Source organism: Lagopus muta, chromosome 9 (assembly GCF_023343835.1).
Source record: "Lagopus muta isolate bLagMut1 chromosome 9, bLagMut1 primary, whole genome shotgun sequence".
Taxonomy (NCBI): domain Eukaryota; kingdom Metazoa; phylum Chordata; class Aves; order Galliformes; family Phasianidae; genus Lagopus; species Lagopus muta.
The window spans coordinates 19,090,702-19,111,432 of NC_064441.1; the positions used below are offsets into that span (position 1 = coordinate 19,090,702).

Consider the following 20,731-nt stretch of genomic DNA (forward strand, 5'->3'; position numbering starts at 1 on the left):
AGAGCGGGGTGCTTCTCACCTGCACGGAGCTGGGGGGAATGGGGGGCACAGCAGCCCCCCAGGAACATGGAGCCGGGAGCACTGTGCTGCCCGCACCCCGTCCTGGGCAAAAAACAAGCAACTGGATCCCAGTGCTGCTGCTCACACCGCAGGTTGTTATCTCAAAGCCCTTGAAAAGAAGGAGCCTCATTAGTGAAGCAAATGTGCTGGCCGGCATCGGCCGCCGGCTCACCACCCGCCTTGCAGGAGCCAAAGATGCGGCCGATACAGCAGTGCTGGCACAGCCTTGATGGGCTTTAGGATCAATAGGATGATGTGGAGATGGAGGAGGGATGGAGCCCGGCACCCACCGTCCTGACGTATCCACTGCACCAACCTCCAGGTCACCCGATGCACAATCCAAGGCCGGCTCAGGGCTGGATGTGAGTGCAGGCACCCTGTGCCCAACTGCACACACCTGTGGGGCGGTGGCAGGGAGGGGGTCTGACTGCAGGACCCGCATGGCTGCTCCCGATATTCAGCGCTGTTTTTGTTTCCTCACTCAACCTCCATCCATTATATATGGCCAGAATATATCAGTGGAGCTCGGTTACATGAGAGAAATTCAATCGAGGGGCTGGAAAAAAAATGAAGCAGCAGGAGATCAAAGCCTCTAAACGGTAACCACCTGGTGAGGATCCATTACAGAGCCAGCCGCCGGCCCCCCAGCAGGACAGCGCTCCGAGGGCACCACTGCCACCAGCCCAGGCACAGCAGAGATGGAGCTGGGCAGCTCAGGGACCAAAGATGGACAGAAGCAAGCTTGAGCACCCTGCTGCCCACTTTGGTGCCCACCAGGACCCTTACAGTCACACAACCTTTGGCCAAGCCTTTGACCTTGGCTTGTAAGGAAGCTACGGGTGCAAACCAGACATGAATGGAAGCAGCCATTAGAAGGGCACTGCAACCCCCAGGCCTTCCACAGAGCTCCCACTTAGAATCCTTCAGATGGCAATAGCAGGCACCCTGAATTTAGATCTGTCTGAAAAGACAAAATTCATCCATTGCATATACTACATCACAGATGTTTACTCAAGATAAATCCCTTTCTCATCCTTACCCACCCCTACAACTATCTCCTGCACTGTGAGCTCTGGGGAGCCCCTTCTCTCACCTCCCAGTCCCCACTGTTTAAAGTTTCTTTTGCTGCTCCGTGACTCAATGTCTTCACCTGTACTCTTGCAGCACTCTGCACAGAAGCCAGAGGTCTGGTTCTGGCCTCTGGGCCTGTATCACCCTTTGTGAGAAACAGGATTCTTGCAGGACCTGACCCAACAGCCTTCAAAGTCCATGGGGGAGCAGGTCATAGAATCACAGAGTGGCTTAGGTTGGAAGGGACCCTGAAGATCATCCAGCTCTGCTCATTCTTGGTCCTGCTCCAGCTCTGTCACACAGTAAGAGGTGTGTGAATACGTGAGCTGAGCTACATCAGGCAGGAGCTGGAGGTCTCACAGTTGATCCCTATAATGCAAACCCATTCCTAATCCTGCTGCTTCTGTGGCACAGTCAGACAATAAGCAGAAGCTTGAATCCATCGCCCTTTCTACCCCTGAAGCACTGACAAACAAACACCGATCTCTTCCAACCTGAACGATTCCATGATTCTAAGTATCCAAAGGCCCCACCTGCAGCGCAGAAGGCCTCAAAGACCACTCAGCAATCACACCCAAAAACACAGCCGTAAAAATAAAAGCTTTTATTATTATTATTATTTTTTTATATATACCATTACAGGAACATCCGCTAACATTCTCACCAGCATGGGCAGCTCCGCACAGCCGGGGCTGAGCACGGGTACCTTGCTCCAGCTTCACCATCCCACGTCCCCGAGCCACTGCTGCTCCCGGGGCGCATTGCCCAGCTCCTCACCCTGGCCCTCCTGGCATCAGGGTGTCACCTTCTTGTAGGTGATGTGGAGGTGCTGCGTCATGGGCTGTGTAGTGGTCGCCATGGAGACTGTTTGTTCTAGCTTCCCATCGGAATTGAGACGGAATTTTCTGGTAATCTGAGAAAGGGATAAGAAAAGAAATATCTCATAGATCAAGCAAACTGCATTCCTCACTAAAAGTTGTCTGCTGGAGCCATGGCTGCTCTCAGTGTTTTGTGGGACAGCCAAGCAGCAGACCTCTGTGTTACACTGCCTGGCACCATTACAGCCACCCCCTCCTACAGACAGGCCAACAACCAGCAGTGTTTCCCCCACTCCTCCTTGCTCTGCTCATACTGCACTAAACCTCCCTCCCCAGAACCAATCTGTGGTTACCCTGCAGAGCTACGAAGCCCAGGAGCTGTGCAAGCAGAAGCTCGAACCCTGATATCAGCCACTTCCAAGCTGCTCAGGCTGTGTTCAGATCTGGGCTTAGCACATGTTGTTAAGTCTGCTCTTAGGTGTCTATGTAATAAGGAAGAGAAGTGGGGCCATTGTAAATCTCAGCTCTTGGTTCAGAATAATACTTAAGAGTATTGCTCCATCTGCCCAGCTCTTAGGGACAGCAGGATGACCTGCAAGTATGATTAACTGGCAGTTAATTAAACCAGCTCCATTTAGAAATTTCTACAAGAAAGAAGAAAGTAAAGATCATTAGGAGACTGTGGGGTCGAAAAGCACCCCATGGATTCACAGAGCACTTCTCTAACTGCCTCACCATAAGGCTTTTGCCAAGTGGATATACTGAAGTGTACACACCCCTGCTCTGACCAGCTCCCTTTCACCTTAACAGCTAAAAAACTAACAGCCTTTCCAAAGTGCCACGTTCACATCACCACCGGGGTGATCCACCCAGCTGTGCCAGGGGAAGGCCAGCAGGATGACACCAGGATCCCTGCTGCTCCAGGATTTCAGCTGGTCTTGAAGACATGGAAGGGAAAGGAGGCTTTCACAGACATGTTCATTTCCCATGAAGGTGACTCAAGGGCACATCCACAAGCTGCTGCCAGTCTGCGTGCTCTAAACCAGCATCCTGCCCCATTAACACATTTGTTTCTACAGATGCAACATGTGCCTAACACCAGCAGTAGCACATCCCCTCCTATTTCAGCAGCCCATGCTTGCCAAACACACAGCTGGTGCTCCTGCTCTCTTAAGACCACCTTGGCCTTATCAACCCACCCTCAGCTTGCCCTGGCTGCTTCCTGAAACAGGAAAAGACAAATTAAAGGTAGCTGAACAGCCTGGTTTGACCCATTATCAGTAGCAATATCAGTGCATATGCAAATTGTTTTGATGTCATGACAGCAAAGGAGGAAATCCATGATGACTATCAGAACAGACACAGGGTGCTCTGTGTCCCACAGCTACGGAAGGCAATCTTGGAAAGGACGTGTGATCAGTGTGGCAGAGATCCATATCTGCAGAGTGGGCTGATCTGTGGCTGCCTCTGTAAAGAGAAGCCCTTTCCTGTGGGCTCAGTGCTGCTGTTTAGACAAGACTTTCCTATCTTCTTCCATAAGGACCTGCTGCTGCCACGGTGGAGACAGGGCTGTAGCTGGCTGCTCTGACTCAGCATGGCAGCTCTTATCTGTGATCCCTTTTCATCTTGTAAGCTATGAAACGGCTTCTGAAAACTTAAAGAGAAGATAAGCAAGGATGCTGTGCAATATTTCCAAGAGCACCTGAGGCAATCTGTAATGAAAGCGTGTTAATCAACCTGCCCTCTCAAACAGACACCCCTGGGCTAACATGATGATTTGAATCGCTGACCGAGCGTGAACTCACCTGCTCTACATGGGGCTTCTTGGCAAAGGAGATCCTGGCTATGGAGTGAGAAGCTATAGACAGCTCTTGACCATTCACCTCCCCTTCCTCCACCTCCACAAGACCTAATGAGAAAGCGAAGTCATAAATACCAGGCAACAAAGGTTAATTAACAAAATGTCACAATTATTAGGCTACACAAAGAACGTTTTTCCTTGACCTAGCACACATCAACAACTGCAAATCCATGCAACCTCAGAAACATAACGCTACTTGGAAGCCCCAGCCAGACTTACTCTCAGTGTGGGATGAGTATCACATTGCAACTGGCAATTTTCCATTCAGCACCTGCTCTGTGGTCTTAGATCCAAATTTAAGCATCAGCTGGGTTAGAAATTTCTTCACTCACAACAGTGTAGATGTAGTTCTGTCTCTCATTTGGTCTCTGTGAGTGCACAGTGAGGCACTACTTCCAAACAGTGGGAAATTCTCCTAGTTTAAGATCTCATGTGAAGAGTGGGAATGATGCAGCTCATCTGTACACGTTCCTCCCTTCTCTCTGCACAAAAAGACCTGGATGCCACAAAGGCAACAAGAATGCCACTGGCTCCTTATAACAGCCCATCATTAAGGCTGAGACTGCAACTCCTGGCACGAATCAAAGGGTTCCTTTGTTTTCAAAGTCTATGCCTGCAAATATCAGCATACTATTTTAGGAAAGGGTGCCCCCATCTCGTGCATGTGTGGTATTTGGATTTGTGGTCCCTTCCTGACTGAGACAGCCACAAAGCCTTGCTGGCTGGGCTAAGCCAGTCCCAGCAACGTGGTGCTCATCAACAGCAGGATGGAGGTGCTGAACCCACAGTGAAAATACATGAAAAGAAACTGCTAAAGAGGAAGAGTGATGAAAGGCACAGCAGGACAAGGGCCTCCCTCTTCCCCAGAGAGGCAGTACCTGTGTTCTGGGCGCTGATGAAGGCCACCTTATTAGTGTCAGGTTTGAGGCGGATGAATCCACATTCTCGGTGCATTGGTTTCCTGGTGTCCGGATGGAAGGCATTGAATCTGAGGGGAGATCAGAACACCAAAGCTGCTGTACTGCTGCACTGCAAATACAGGCTTTGGCCTGGTTTCATCTTAGAGGAAACCATATTGCATTTAACCACACAAGCCAGCCTGCAGTGTTATTTGTAGAGTAAGAGGCTGAGCATCCTTCATGGTAAGAAAATGTGAGCGTGTAAGAGGACAGCCCCTTCACACACACACATCTAGGTCCCAAATAAGTGGAACCTGTTATGTAAGTTCAGACTTCAGATATTCTCTAAGAGCTAGCTCAGAAACTCCCTTGGGTTACAGTAAGACACAGAACTGATGCTGAAGGTGTATTCCATCTCAAAACCTTCCTTCTCTCAAATAAACATCTAGCCTTGCAATATCACCTTTATTAAGCTTTTAAATCTGGCAGCCTTTTTCTTCCTTGCATGTTACTTGCCACAGGCACTAACACTGCACACTTATTTCTTCCCCACCTCAAAAAGAAGAGCAAAATAAATCATCTCAGATGCCTACCTAGGCATCTTCAGGATGCCTTATAGCTGCATACTTGGTCATCGATATCACAGCTGTTATTTATGTATTATTACACACGATCATAAATTACATTAGCACTCCTGAATCTACACAGGGGACTGAATTAAACAGCAACTTAAACGCACTGATAGCTGCATAATGCAATGGTCTGCTCCACTGGTGTATTATGGCTCACATATTCCAGACTCATCTCTTTCTTTTCACATCATTTGTCTTCGCATTTCCATCTTCTCACCCTCTTGTGAGAAGGAGGCAGAGGCAAGCTGCTGCAGCAGGCTGCATCCATGCTGAGGGCTGTGCTGGCAGCCCAGCTGTGCTCTGCAGCCAGTGCAGCCTATGGAGCCGTGCATCATGCTGGGATCGTTGAGACTCCAAGTGGGAAGGAACTGAACTAAAGCAGTTCTCAGTGCCTGAACAATTACTTGCCACCATACAGTTAGGCTGCCTGCCCAGCATCCTGCTTGTTGAACATTTGATTTAATTTTCCTCCAGTTTTTTTGAAGGTGAAGATTGAGGACCAGTTTTAAGCAGACAAACTCGGGAGCCACAGCACAGCTCCTTCATCCATATCCGTAAGTGGCAGCTTGAAAAGCAGAGTGATAGCAGTTCTAGGATAACACCATTACCTGAGGATTCATTTCTAATTAAACAGCTACTGCTGGCAACAGGAACAGTGTCTTCTCTGGCCAGAGGGACTGCACATCTTCTGCCTAACACATGCACTGGAGCACACCACATTAATGTGGAAGGACAGCAGACCTTTCAAGGACAGGTGCTGAACCTGCCCAAACAACAGCGATGGCTGAGTCCAGGATGGGGCTGTTTGGGGTGCACATAACCCCAAGGACTGGCAGGCCACATGAAATGCACACTCTGCCACTGTCACAGTGACCCTGTATAGGTGCACATCAACAACAGAGGTGTGAACTCACTTCTGAAAAGCCCTGTGGTACTTCTAGGCTGGTGAATCTTCACAGTCTGCAAGCAAGCAGCTCTGGGCACGTCACAACAGCACACCCATTTATCAGCAGTTTTAAAGGGAAACAAACAAATCAGGCCACCCAGCCATATGTGATTACACCATCTTGTTTGGTAAATGAAAACTTGTTTACTTGGAACTGGAATAGAAATATGAACAAATCTCCCTGCAGCCACACCTGCTGTGATCCAAATGTTGCTGCCAACGCAGCCAAGCCTCCAGACTTACGAGAAGTTGAGCATAGGCTGTCCCACGTGAGAGATGTGCACTTCTTCCAGGTACTGGAATGGCTTCATGGTGGGGAAGGTGCCGTCGCCTGGCGGGTCTGAGAGCCAGGTGCCCAGCATCCAGGAGAGGGGCTCCATCACAGGGTTCAGCTGTGGGGTCTCTGTGGAAAGAATGAGGGTGGAAGATTGGTGGGTCTGCTCTGCAGCTCGGGTGGAGGGAGAACACAAAACACCTTGGAGACAAAAAAGCATCAGGAATGCTTTTTTCCAGCTCCACAAGGCAGGAGACAGGGCATACAGCACAGTCGTGGCAAGCAGGTCTGCTTTCAGGGCTGCCCTTGCCTTACCTATAGTGAAGGGAAAGGCCCCTGCCACCTCCAGGCTGGGACTGAGCAGCCTGTGATCCCAGGATAAAGAAGGATGCACGGTATCAGTGACACATCTCCAGAGCTCTGCCCTGATTTTTCTCAAGCACTGAGTCACCAATGCTCCTGTTTGGTTTGGAGACCAGGGAAATGAGTCCTCACTACAGAGGAAAATCAGGCTGTATGCATATTCAGGATCAAAGTTCACTTGTCTTCTTTTTTAAGAGGTTAACGAGTTGTGAGAAAGGAGGCAGGGAAAACTCAGAAATCACTCTGTTCGGGTGTTGGACGAAGGCTAAGTGTAAAACACTGAAAGACCAGGAAGCAGGCAAGTTAAAGCACAAAGCAGAGGAAAAAACTACCTCCAGTCCTTGCATTTATTGAGAAGCAGCCACAGCCTGCTTCACAAAATGGAGAGACTCCTGTTTTAATGAATCATTTCAGAAGAGTTTTGATAAGCAGCAGCTTTTTATCTCAGGGGGTGTAAGCTGGAATAATAAAACAGGGAGCAAATGAGACAGGCATCTGAAAGTCATGCTAACAACAACGTAGACAGTTCCTAAGACGTAAGCAGGGAAAGTGATCTGGCACCCACGTGATCTCAGGAAAGACCTCTACAAATAGAGATGAGGGGGCCCACTGAAAAATCTGGGTCAGTTATGTGTTGCAGACGAGTAAGACTGAAGCACTCGGAGCAGGGCCTCCTCCCACTCGTTGCTGACTGGCAGGTACTGGCAGGCTGAGGCTTCCACACCGTGTGATATCATCCAGGAATAAGCTACCTGTCTGGCTGCTCTCAAAGGAGAAATGTTGCCCCAGAAAGGCAACGCTGTGGGTAAAAAGCTGTTTGCTCAGTCCGAGCCTGAAGATCTCTGCAAAGAAACCAGCACAGGAAAACATGAGATGTGACTGTGAAACAAGGTGTTGAAAGCCTACAGCATCAGGGCAGCTCTCTGCAAAGAGACCCCATGGGTCTGGGCAGGCAGCACTGTTGACCAAATTGGTCACTGCAGCCTACAAATGTCCAACAGTACTTCAGGGCATTTCCCTTCTACCTGTACTGTCAGCAGCCCAACTGACAGCATGTTATTTTCCCGTGCAGTGCAGTGATTATTGATCACCAAAGGCCAAAATTACTGCTGCAAGAAAGTGTACTTCTAAACCACTTCTTTGCAATCACTTTCCCCTTGCAATGTGAGCGTGGGCCATTTGAGAGCACAGAGAGCATCACTGCTGTGTCCAACCAGCATCTGCCATCCACTTGTTACCTGCAGACAGACATTACTTAATTTCTGAGCTTGCTGCAGGTCTAGAAACCCCAGGCAGTGAAGAGAGAAGCTTGGGGACGGCTGGCAGCCTGCAGCTGGGCTGCTGCTGCCCTCTCCTGGGCCAGAAGCTGGCAGCAGAGCTGAACACCAGGACCTTCCCATCACCAGAGTGCTCGGTAATAGGGCCCTTCAGTTTCTCTTGCTTACCTTGCAGCAGCTCAGGAGACTGCATCCAAGTAACAGATGGAAGAAACAGCTTTAGCAGAAACTCAGTTATAAAAAGACACTGCACACTGCTGCTTCTTACCCTTGGCATCGTTCTCTGGCTGGTGGACTTGGTCCTTTTATCATCTCTTGCAGCCCCTGTGCCAGGGACTGAGCTGAAAGGGGGGGAAAGCAATAGCAGGGAGGCAGCAAGAGAAAGTGAACTCATACTAGAGGCAGAGGCACTCTGCTCTACCAGGTTATACACTTTCATGAAGCATCCATAAGACCTCTGCTCGCCTGTGAAACCCAACTGAAGGCTGCCACCACATCCAAAAGCTGTGATCACAGCTTAGGAGACAAAAACAAAGTCCTGCAAGCAATGTGATCACCTAATTATCATTTCCCCAGGAGGCTGCTCAGGCCACACTTCCCCTCTGACTGCTGTGCCCAGGTCTCGGGGACACAGCACTGTCTCAGCTTCCGGCCTTGCCCCATCCCTCTGAACTCATGGATCCTTCCCCTTTGCAGGGGTGTTAAAAGTCAAATCCCTCCCTGCATGGGAACAAAGTCAGCCTGCTGCCCACACTCTGCAGCAAGGAACGATGCAGTCTCATGCCATGAGATAACAGGACCACGCAATGCCCCAGCCATGGCTACATGGGCTTCAGTCACTGTGATCCCTGGCACACAAAGCTACGCTGGCACAAAGCCCTGTAGTTTTATCAGCAGTGTGAGCAGCCAGTTAGCTGGCAGTGACACAGCCACCCTACCTCACCCAGGCTGGGGAGGGCTTGCTGCAAGAAACATAAGGAAAAAGAAAAGAAGATCTCATGCAGCACCTTCCATCCTCAACGTGCAGGGTGTGCAGCCAGCAGCCTCCTGCAGTCCTTCCTGCGGCTGAGTCACTCACTGGATTTGAATCAGCAGCAGCAACATGCTGCTAATTAAGAGCAGCCTCGTTCTCTGTGCTTTTTGCATGTTTAATTACAGAAGGAGGCTTTATCCCCTGCTGTCCCTCCCCAGCACTGCACCCCCTTACATTTTGCTGATGCTCTCCCCCAGCAAGAGCAAAGCACTATGTATGCAGCTCTGCTCTGTGGGGGTGATTACATTCACAAATACTCATCTTATGCCCTGTATTAGTAATTAATTTCATAACCAAGCCCCCACGTGTTACTGCCTTCTTCTAACCTCTATGGTGAAACATTCCAGTGTCTGCAGCCACCACCAGACTTCTGCAGCACAAGGCACATAGAAAACACTTTTTTTAAATGACACACGATTATGAGAAACCCAAACAGCCTAAGGAAAGCTTACCTCTGTGTGTCTTATTGCTTTCAAGTTTTCCTTAGTTAGCATTTTCCTTGCTTCCTAGTCACAAGCTATTGTATTTGTGCTTTTTTCGGTGTGAGTCATTGCCTACTGACTTCAAAAATAAATGCTTAACACACACATGCTGTACAGCTAATGAAAAAAATAGAGAAGAAAACAGACCACTCCACTGAAAAAGGCCACAGGAAGAGCAGCAAAGCAACATGTCTTTTTTTCCCCTTCCAAGCTCCTTTCTCTCCATGGGGACAGCAAAAGGGCCCTCTCCTGATCAACTCAGTCCTGAAAACACAATTCCTAGACTGAAATGTCTACCTCAATCAGCTGCAGGCTGGAAAGCCTCACCCAGCCTCTCTCACGTTGCCTTCTGACACAGATTCAGCCTCACTCTTAACCTATGTGCACACATTCTTGCTTCTTATCTCCCACTTTGCTTACTTTATCTCCCTCCCCATGTGTAACAACCACTTTATAGACCAGCCTTCTGTCCTGGCCATTCCCATCCATTTCTCCTGGTAACCGAGGCAGAAAAGTTGCAATCAGCACTTCCCATTCTAGACTTATTTTTCTTATTCTCACACACCCCAAATCTCTTCCTACTGATGCTGCAATGAACAAAACCCACTGCCATCTTGGTGGAAAATGCTACAGCTGTAGAGGCATCAGGACTCCAGCTGTGCATGAAAACAGATGTTTAATGTTTAAGTACTTCCCCAAAGCTCCCCAGCTACACTTCATTCACACAGAGGAAGTATTAGAAGCAACTGTACTGCTGTGAAGTTTTGTACACATACTGGAAAACAAATCTAAACTGGAAGAAAATATTTCCTGTGGATTTTTAGCAAGATTCTTATTTTCCACATGCACCCATTTTGCAAACTCTCCTGCCTTTAACATGACCTTCATGAAGGGAGACACAGAGTTTGGAACAGGCTCCACAGCAGCTCAGAACTCTGTGTTTTCAAAGCTCTGCCTCTCTGTTAAACACATACACTTGAATCACATTGAATCCTACCTGCATCTGCTCCACTGCTGGCCATGGCGGGCTGAGTTATTTTCCTATCTCTTGGTCTAGCTCTCTAATCACCTTTGCTCACCAGATCGTGTTTTGCACTTGGTTGATAAGATGGCTATAAAGGAAGTGATCTCAACGTGAGGTAAGAAGGCCATCCCAGTGCCTGCTGGGAGATGTAGTTTCAAAAAGAGATCAAACTCCACAGCGGAAGGAGACATGATCTTGTGAAAGCAATATCTCCTTCCTGGCTCCGGGAATGGATGCAGCTGGCAGAGCTGAGAAGAGCTGGGTAGATGGCAGGGGCGCCTAGCAGGAGCACTGCACAGAGCAGCCTCCCTCGGCCCTGCACTCCATGTTCTCACCAGGTCTGTAGTTCTTTGCTTGCTCTGTCTCTCCCTAATTTCTCTTCACACATCCTCTTGATTTTTGGAGCACCTGACCTTGCTCTGCCTGGTGCACTGTGCCTAGCCACGCTCTGTTGAAGTATTTCTCAGCCATTCGTCCACAGGCATCAGAGGTGGCCCATGAAGCAGAAGAAAACATTTTCCTATCAAAAAAGCAAGCAAAGTCAGAGTTAAGCACAGGAGACATCCGTAGAAAAGCTGTGCAGGAAACAGCCCTGGGCTTTCCCCAGAACCACTCAGCAGATCCCCTGCTATGAAAAGCTGGGGAATGCCACACTCGTGCACCACGGTGGCTTGGGCACACTGTGAGCAAAACTCACCCACGCTGAGGCCCTGATCCCCAAACATGGTTGGCAGGGGCTGCGTGCAGCACTCTGCAGAACTCTGCCCTTCCAGCTAGCTTGGTGTGCTGCTTGGGCACAGCCAGTAGCAGTGTCCCTGTGCCTTTGGGTAACGCTGCCCTACCATACCGCACGTGTGGTGCCCTGTTCTCCAGCCTTCCAGACCAAGAGTGGCCGCCCAGCCTCATACCCATGTAGCTAAAGCTGTAAGCCATCTGAGAGCGCTGGGGGACACCAGAAAGACTTCAAAACCTCAACAGATCCAAGACCAGACTCTGTGAAAAGTGCAGGTGGGCTTGGATTGCAGCTTGGGCCAGCAGCTGGATGCCAGGCAGCAACAGCAGGGCTGTAGGGACAGAAACAGCAGCAACCTGCAGAGTCAGCCCCACTGCCTGTGCTCTTCACACTCCCCATCCTTAAGCCTCCAGGGAAAAAAAGATGCAGGCTCAGGTTTATGGCTGTTAACAGCACCTCGTTGACGCATCCTATGATTTAAGTCAGCTGAAATGTAGCTACTAATAAAGACTATAATTATTATTAAGCTAATACTTGCTACCCCAGCTGTTATGAATATCAAAAAGCCCTCTTCAACGCAGCGTTGCATCACAGTACAATTTAGTGTCTGCACATAAAGCGGACTCTGCCCAGCAGCACTCAGCTGCGCTTAATCAGGTATTTGGACTGCCATAAACTGGGACTACGAGCACAAGGAAAACAAGGCAAAGCAGAAGAGCACCGAGATTAAACTAAAGCAAAAGCCTGCCAGCCACCAGCAAACCCTTTGAGAAGTCACCAGCAGAATGGTTCCACGAGGAACTATTGGCCATATCAGCCTCCAGCTTTGTTGGTGAGAGACAGCAGGATAGATAACATAAAATGTCAACTTCTTAATGAAGTGATCATCACCTTAGAAAACCCAGTATGTAATTTATGCAGAAGAACTTCTATCATGAGAAAGGGGGCAAAATCTTACTGCTTCCTGCTTCAGGATCTTCTTTGCTGATCAGGTTCTTCCTGCAATTAGCATCTGACTGTAGTCATTTCAAAAAGGTTAGACACCTTTATGAATGATATTTACAGAATCCTGAAACTGTATCCAGTTATTTTCTGTATTCTAACAACAATAGAATATATAGAATATAGAATATAGACTAGAAGACATAAATACAGCGACTACTTTGACTTCCCACACTGGGGAAAAAAGCAAGCCAGTCTTTTCCCAAACCAAAGTGTGAGTTTTGCACACAGGAAAATGAAAAACACATGGAGAAAATAACATTGGGTATCAGCCTCTGAGACTTTTGCCAGGGTTTGTTTTCTTGCAGTTGAGCAAGGAAGCAGGCTGTGCTGCAAGGACCTGCAGAACACATCTCCCTGCACTGGCATCACATTTCTAACCGTGCCGAACATCACGCAGCTTCTGAAGATGAGAAGAAACCTCACAAGGGACACGGAGGGAAGAATCACCGTGATGAGCATTTCCAACACACTCAGGCAGCCACGAGTGGCTGCTCCTTCAGGAAGACCCTGAGTCACACATCTCTCGCAGCGTAACCCTGTGTTTTCTCTGCAGCCATACTACATCAGATACCATTAAATCCTCAAAAAACTTTTCTCTGGAATTATACCTTGCAACTAGACTCACTGTACAAGTTCTGTCAGTGTGCAAAAAATTTATGTTAAATAGCTTTTCTTGCAATGGAAAGGGGTCAGGCCTGACCCAACTCCTGTACCTGTATTTTTAGGCTACCTTGTCCCTCACTGAACTTCCATCTGTCTTCAGGTGTCTCAAATTCATTCTTAACAGCTAGAGAATTAATTCCTCTCTCTTCACACTCTTATTACCTGCTTCCTGACTTCTGCCTTCTGCAGATGGAAAGGAGCAAAATGAACCCAGCACATCAGTCAAAAAGAATGTCCTCCACATGGTGACAATACCATCATAATTGACGCCTCTGCCTTCTATATCCCAGTGCTGAGTGGAGCACGTGAAATCCAAAATCAGAAGCATTTCTGCATCGTTAAGGACTAGGACAGCTTTCCCAGATACCTGCTGTCCGTGGCAGCTCAATGATACGTTGAAAAATTTCAGACACCCTCCAAAGATACAGCGTAACACAACAAATGAACAAACCAAAACAATCCACATAGAACAAATTAAAACAACAAACAACCTCAAAGGAGTTGTCTTCCACACCAACAACTTGCTTCTTGCCCTTTACCTCAGAAAACCACACCAAAACAACACATGCTACCCTGTAACTTTGGGGCAGCAGAGTTTAGAGAGTGCGGTAGTAACTTTGAATGAACAGTCAACATTGATGGGGAAAAAGAAAACAGCAGGCTTTGGGGATAGAAGTAGCTCACGTGCCCAAAAACCCAACTAACTCTTCTACCTGCATCTCTCAGCCCAGTCCAAGCTACTACTTCTCTTTCCAAAAATGCACCTTTGTCCTGTCTTTAACCTGCTCTCCATCTGTTTTATCTCTAACTTAAACAGCCTCTTTTTGTTCAGAAATGGAGAATTCTGCCTGAACGCAAAGACACTGAAAATACTGACCACAGTCCTGGGACAGCAGGCTGTTCAAGTAAGGGATACTGATCCTCTTCAGCTCATCCAGCTTCTCCTTCAGCTTCCTGACTTGGCTGTCTGAGCGGCTGATCCTCTGCCTCAACAATTTCAACTCCCCGTTCTTCTTCTCTACCTGTTCACGCAAGCAGCACACTTGGCTTTTGCTCTGCCTGGAGGAGAAACAGTACGAGTGGAGGGAGTCGATGAGCTTGCAGGCTCCCGAGGCCGACATGATGACCTCGTTGATCGACATGGGGTTGGCATCCGTGTCACCCTTCCGTCCCACCACGGCCTCGGCAGCAGGCTGAGGGGTCAGGTCTGCCGGGGATGCTGACAAACTCTGGGAAGGTTTCTGAGGGGTCGCAGTGAGGGAGGAAGTAGGGGAGTCTTCCGCTACAGTCTTATCGTGTCCCATGAGATTGCTACTGCAGCTTGGTTCCACATCTCTCTTTGGCCTTTTCCTTTCTAGCTGCTCTTTTGGGAAAGACGGCCTCTCTCTGGTATGCTTAGAGGAAAAGCTGTAGGAGTGAAGGGAGCCGATGAACTTGCAAGCACCAGAGGCAGGAGGCGTGAAATCGTCCACCGATATGCCGCTCCTGTCCGCCACCCAGCTCCCCATCCAGGAGCCTTTAGGACAGTCCTCCACAGAAGATCTGTCGGACTTTTTCTGAGGTCCGGGCTTCGCAACTAAGCTATCGCCTAACGTCCTTCTCCGGGGGCCTTCCAGCTGCCCATGGAGATGCTCTTCCTCCCCAGACATCGACCCGATCTCCGCTTGCAGAGTCACCTCCTCCATCTCGTCCGTCCCTTGCATCACCATAAGGTCCTGCTCGGGAGATGAGGTCCTCTGGACTACCTCACAGCCTCCTTCCCTCGGGCCCTCCCCATCCTGCAGCGGGACCTGGCTGGCTATTTTCCTTCTGCTCCTGACATAATCCAGGTTGTCGCGCTTCTTCTCCGCGAGCTGGAAGATGGTGGGGACGGCGGTGGGCTTCAGCAGCCGGTGCTGGTCCTCCAGCCGCCGCGAGAAGCTGTCCTTGGTGAAGTGCTCGCTGCAGAGGAACGAGTACTTGGTGGGCGTCCAGTTGTCCCTCTGAACAGCCTTCAGCCACTGAATCAGGCGTTTCGAGTCCTTCAGAGGGAACCTACCGACGGAGGAGAAAAGCGTGAGCGCGGCAGCGGGGCGAGCCCGGCAACCCAGGCCCCGAGCCGCCCGGAGGGGCCGAGGCGAGGCCTCGCTGTCAGCCCCCGGCCCGGCACCTGCGGGGCCGCACTCACCTGTGGAAGGAGACGGCGCCGCGCAGCGCCTTGCCCTGCCGGTTGGAGCAGTTGGCGGCGGCGCAGCAGATCACCATCTCCGGCCGCGGCCGGGCCCGCCCCAGCCCCCCCGCCGGCCCGGCCCGGCCCGGCCGCCCGCCGTACAGCAAGATGGCGGAGCCAGGTCACCCCGCCGCCCCTCCGCCCTGGGGAAGGGGTTTCTGTACGGCGCTGCCGTCAGCCGTCATGGCGGCCGCCGTGTGGCCGCCGCCATTTTGGCCGAGGGGCCGCCGCGCGGCGCGGCCGCCGAAGGAGGGCGGCTCCCCGCCCCGCTCGCTTGCCTCTTCCTCGCTGCCGGCCGTCCGCCTCCCGACGAGCGGCTCGGGCCGCCACCAGCTTGTCCGAGGCGATCGGGAGCTGCCTTCCCGGGGGTGGAGGGGCGGGGCCCCGCGGCCTCCGTACAGCACGATGGCCGCGCCCGGCCGCCGGAGTTCCTCGGGGCGTACTCCCGGCGGGCGGCTCCCATGGGCGGCGCCACCGGACCGCTCGCGCGCCGCCGCCGCCGCCGCTCGGCCTCCCGCGGCCCCGCCTTTCCGCCGCCGACCCGGCGCCTCTCCGCGCTCCGCCGCAGCGTTCCGTACGACGACATGGCGGCCCCCAGAGCGTGCTGCGGCGCACCCGAGCTCGAGAAGACAGCCAATCGCCGCGCGGGCCGGCGGCGAGACGCGCTACCATTGGGCGAGCGGGGCGCCGGCGGCGGTGGCAGCGGGTTAGGTTGCGCCGGGGCGTATGTCTCGGCGGGGTCGGCGGCGGGTGCAGCCCTCGGCGGGGCCGCCGCCATGGACGCAGGTGGGTGTAGAGCCGCCGCTCCTTCCCGTGCCTCGGCACGGCCCGCGGCGGTCCGGCGGTCGCGCCTCCCGCGGGAGGAGGGCCGAGCGCTGCGGGATGAAGGCCTCGCCCTGCGGGGGCCTCGGCTCTGCCAGCTGCGGCCTTGAGAGCGGCGTTTGTCGGAGCGCGAAGGGCGGCCCGGCCCCGCTCGGCTGAGGTTCGGGCTTTTCTCAGTGCGGAGCGAGCGGAACCCCAGCGCCTCCGTGTCTGCATTCGGCTGCCGCTGGTCGGGGCCGGGACAGCGCAGGGCTGCGGGGATGGGGAGGGGTCTGCGGGCTGCCAGGGGCTCTGAGGGCCGTGGTTTGTTCGGCCCGGAGCGTGGGAGCAGAGCGGAGCCCTCGTGGCGGCTGCAGCTCCTCACGGGGAGCGGATGGGCAGCGCCGAGCTGTGCGCTGAGGGAACGGCGTGGAGCTGCGTTGGGGAGGGGCGGCTGGGGGCAGGGAGAGGTTGTGCAGCACGGGGCGGTGGGCACGGCACAGCTCCAGCGGGCACGGCCCTGGTGCCAGAGCTCAGGGAGTGCTGGGACACCGCTGTGAGACATCGGGTTTGGGTGGTGCTGCGTGGGGCCGCGGGTTGGCCTCAGTCATCCTTGTGGGTTCAGTTTGGGATGTTCTGTCATAACTTGGTCTTACCTTTGCCCGCTTCTCCTGTCTGGCCCTCATCTCTTCCCATCGTACCAGCAGAGCTGCTCATGATGGAGCTCTTGCTTTCCCACAGGAGAACAAGCTGGCACTCGGATTGCAGCAGGTTTCCCGCTAGCCATGCCCAGCACCAGCCTGCCCTTGCCCTGTGCAGAGATAAGCAGTGCTCTGTGATAACAGCGTCTCCTATGCCTCCTACCTGCTGGGCAGGCATCTGCGTGGGGCTGCGCTCCCGGGGGCCACACTGCTCACAGCATTTGTCCACTGCCTCGATGCTGAGCTCCAGTGGGGCTGATAGAGTCCCTGCTTTGTGCCAGCATGTCCTTGTGTGCTGTCACATCAACGTCTCACACCTGGGAACTGTGCATGTTCTGACAAGTGAAACAACACAACCAGAGCCAGCGGGCGTATTTGTTTGCCCTTTATGTAAGCACAGCAAGGCTTATCAAGGGAAGAAAAAAACGTGCTGTGATAGCAGGGCTTCCCTCTGCTGCATCTCCTCCTCTGCAGGGCTTGTCTCGGGCTGTGAAGTATGGAGCACTGGAGCCCTGTGGCCCAGTGACAGGCTGGCAGGCTTCGAACTGCTCAGCCTCACCATGCCTTAACTCCTTGTTTTTGCTCAGATAATCGGGATTTGTCTTGTCTGAGAGCGCTTAGGGAAAAGGAGGGACTTAATCTCTCTTCTGCAAAGGCCAGAAGTAAACGTTCAGGCTGTTCTTCAGCCATCTGCTTTCCAAGCATTTTTCAGCTTTGAACTTCTCTAGTACAGTAGATTTACCTTCTTGACCCTCAGAAACGTCCTGCATCTGGCAGCAGCTTTCATCCTCTCCACTCTGATTCCCTTTTGATGTACTTTTGTTAGCCTTGAGGGGTGACCATCTGTTTCATTCCCAATACTTTTGCTGGTGTTCACTGGGGCTGCAGGACTTGGGGAAAGCACCCCTGAGCTGTTGCTGCCCGAGGAGCATTTGTTCCTGTGCTGGGGAGAGGAGCCCTGCCAAAGATGGGGATGCTCTAGAAAGAATTTGGAGAGTGACATATTGTAAAGCCTGGTTTTCCTTCATCTGGCATCCCAGATCTTTATTTCCACATTTTTTATGTAAAGAGGAAGGAAGAAAAAAAAAAAAGTTGACAGAACTTTCAAGCTGTGCATGCAAACTATGGTTGAGATGATTTGTGCTGGAGCAAAGATCAGCCCTTTTGCTGTGTAAAGCATAGGAAATTCTCTTGAGTCATCGATGTTTAGACTCCTTTGTTTCATGAAGTTGACAGAAAAGCAGTTCTTGTTTTGCTAAAGTAGTGAAAGTTTGGCACATGGAAGGCTTTGCCTTCTCCATCAGGGCTTTGGGATGCTCCAGCAAATCCCACGCAAGGTGTGCCTGTGGGGCTGTCATGGTACATAGAACCATGACAGGGGCAAAGGTCCAACCACTGCTGCATCACTCTAAGTGTGTCTGACACTCCTGGAAGGAGAAGCTGCCTTTCTGACGGTGTGCTCTGCGTGGCTCAGACTTTCACCCCTTTAACTTCAAATCCAGTGTATGCTGGTGGAAGCTGAGCCGTTGTTCAGATGTGTGTGTATGTGGATCTCCTGCAGAGGCTGCTGCTCTGCTGTCCTGGATGCGCAGAGGTCAGCCTTGAAAACAGATCGAGGACTCCTTGAAGGTGAAGTTTTGGATCACTGCCTGAGAAAAATTGCTGATCTCACCTGACTTCTGCAGCTGTGAGAAGAGCATCTTCAAAGAGGATTTCTGCTTGGTGAACTCCTGGTGTTATTTATGGATGGGCCCTTTGCTTCTAACCATGCAGCTCCCTGTGCTCTTACCTGAATTACTTTGGGCCTGCCTGCTGAAATATGGAGCTCCTCTGAGCAACAGCACGATGGATGTCATTCTGAAAAAGCACCAAAGGTTGTGGAGGTGGATATTGGTGAGGGGAGCATGCAGGCACTGCCTTCAGTCTGCTGGGGGTTTGTTGTTCTGTTCAAACGTTCTTAACCTGAACTAGGAGCATTCATTTGATTTATTCTTTTTTCCCTGTGATGGTGAGATTTTAGCCCCTGTACTTAACCTGTCAGATGATGGAGAGTGTTTTCTTTAATTAAAAAGGCAAAACTTCGTATGTGCTAAAGCCTGCCTGTGTAGTTTAGGTGTGCAGCTGGACCTGCCAGACTTGTGCACAGAGCCCCTGAGATAAGGCATTCAGCTGAAGGGCTGCAAGTGTGGGACCTGTCTTTTGCACAAGTCTCCCAAGTGTTTGGTGTTGTAGTGCTTGCAGTTTGCATGCCCTGCACGTGAGCTGACCCAGCAGGCAGCCTGGAAGCCACTTGGGCAATTGCTGGTCCCTTCCTGTGTAGTGATGTCACATCTGTAAGAGGAATTTGTGAAATTCAAAGGAGCAAACAGAAAGCGATGCACACTTGAAAGCGTTTGCAGAAGTTGTAGTTGAGTGGAAGGATGTCAGCACTGAGCAAGAAGAGAGCAGAACAAGTCAAGCTATTACAGTAGGCACAGCATGTGGACTGTTGGAGATTTGTCAAGTTTGGCTACTACACATAAAACCATTCTTAATTTCCCCTGACAACATTTAGCAGTGAAAAAGATTGTGTTACTTTGCTCCCACTTTTCTGTGTGAACAGAATTGCTTGGATTGCTTTGTGCCTGGGCTAGGGCCAGAGCATAGCTCAGAATTTGGTTTAGGAGCCCACTCTGTGTTTGTGTTTCCAGGGCTGCTGCTTACATGGGAGCTGGTCTGAGTGGTGATGTCCTGCTCCTGCTTATGGGTTCCTTCTAGCACAGGAACTGGCTTCCAGTTGAGAGAGCCCAGAGGCAGAAGGCCGATGAGGTACTTGCAGGAGCCAGAATGTCTTGCACAGCTTGTTTTCATGGGTGTAGCATCTTAATCCAGGGTGCCTGGAAAGAGGAGGGGCAGAGCCTTTCTGGAGCTCTCATTTATGAAATGCAAATCAGCCAGGTCATCATTTACTGCAGCTCCAGATGGTGATTTTGGAAAGCCAAGTGAGGAGCAGCTGGGAGAGAGAGACTCATCTTCTGTGCACACCTGTTTGTGAGCGTGGTGGCGTCTGGCCTGATGGCAGGTGAACTTGTGGGCAGCAGTGAGGTGTGCAGCATGGCTGGTGGCTTTTGCAGGAGGTGGGAATGAGTGGAACTTGTGGTCGTGTAGTCTGTCTCCCTGTTTTAACCCCAGGCCAAATGGCCACAGATTTTAGTGGGTTTGGTATTAGAACTATTTGCTTTAACAGTTGCAGAACTGCTAACATAGCTTTGTTTTAAATTTAACTTGGAGCTCGTTGAAGAATTGAAATTGGGTACAATTCTTAACCTTCAAGTGATTTAAAGGCAGCCTCCTCCACCCCCTGAGGTTCACTTCCAAGATTTCCCAAATACAGACCTAGTGGAGCACAGCACATCCAGCTTATCTTACCCCCCCCCCCCCATCCTTTTGTACAAGGCTTAAGCTGCCCTGATCCAAGGGCACCAAGCAGCAGCCTGTGCTGTGTGCATTCTGCAGAGTGCAGCGATCAATGCTGAGCGGTGGTGTAAGAAGAGATGGATATTTGGGTGCTGATTGTGAAGGGAGCAAGAATAAAGCAGACACAAGGTGTGTCTGTCTCTCGGAAGCTCAAACCTCTGCACTTACTTGCATTCCTCACTTTTAGCATGACCTCCTTGAGCTGCAGACTGCTTTGGACAGGCCATGGCTTGTGCTTCAGCTCGTGGCCTCTGAGGATGGACTGACTTGAGGAGCGAGGTTTGGTTTCCAGCTTAATGCAGTCTGCATTTCTCATATTTCACCACCAAAAGCTGTGTTCTCAGGAAGAAGCATCTCAGTTGCTCTGCTCCCTTGAAAAGAGGACCGCAGTGCTGTAGCTGATGACTGCTAGTGTTTGCACAG

General features: G+C 51.2%; 1 protein-coding gene across 3 annotated transcripts; it reads right to left on the bottom strand.

Moving 5' to 3' along the window:
• Window positions 1–1,720: 1,720 nt before the first annotated feature.
• THAP4 (THAP domain containing 4) lies at window positions 1,721–16,135 on the bottom strand. 3 transcript variants are annotated; one of them, XM_048954424.1, is made up of 6 exons: window positions 15,629–16,135; window positions 14,019–15,175; window positions 6,531–6,690; window positions 4,689–4,798; window positions 3,755–3,858; window positions 1,721–2,044 (listed from the first exon to the last, which is right to left on the bottom strand). In XM_048954424.1, exons 1-6 carry the CDS (start codon window positions 16,126–16,128, stop codon window positions 1,925–1,927), a joined length of 2,151 nt encoding a protein of 716 aa, XP_048810381.1. In that variant the 5' UTR covers window positions 16,129–16,135; the 3' UTR covers window positions 1,721–1,924. The 3 variants fall into 3 exon arrangements, with proteins under 3 accessions (XP_048810381.1, XP_048810382.1, XP_048810383.1); XM_048954425.1 differs by lacking the exon at window positions 15,629–16,135 and adding an exon at window positions 15,309–15,457; XM_048954426.1 differs by lacking the exons at window positions 14,019–15,175; window positions 15,629–16,135 and adding an exon at window positions 10,714–13,995.
• Window positions 16,136–20,731: the final 4,596 nt, after the last annotated feature.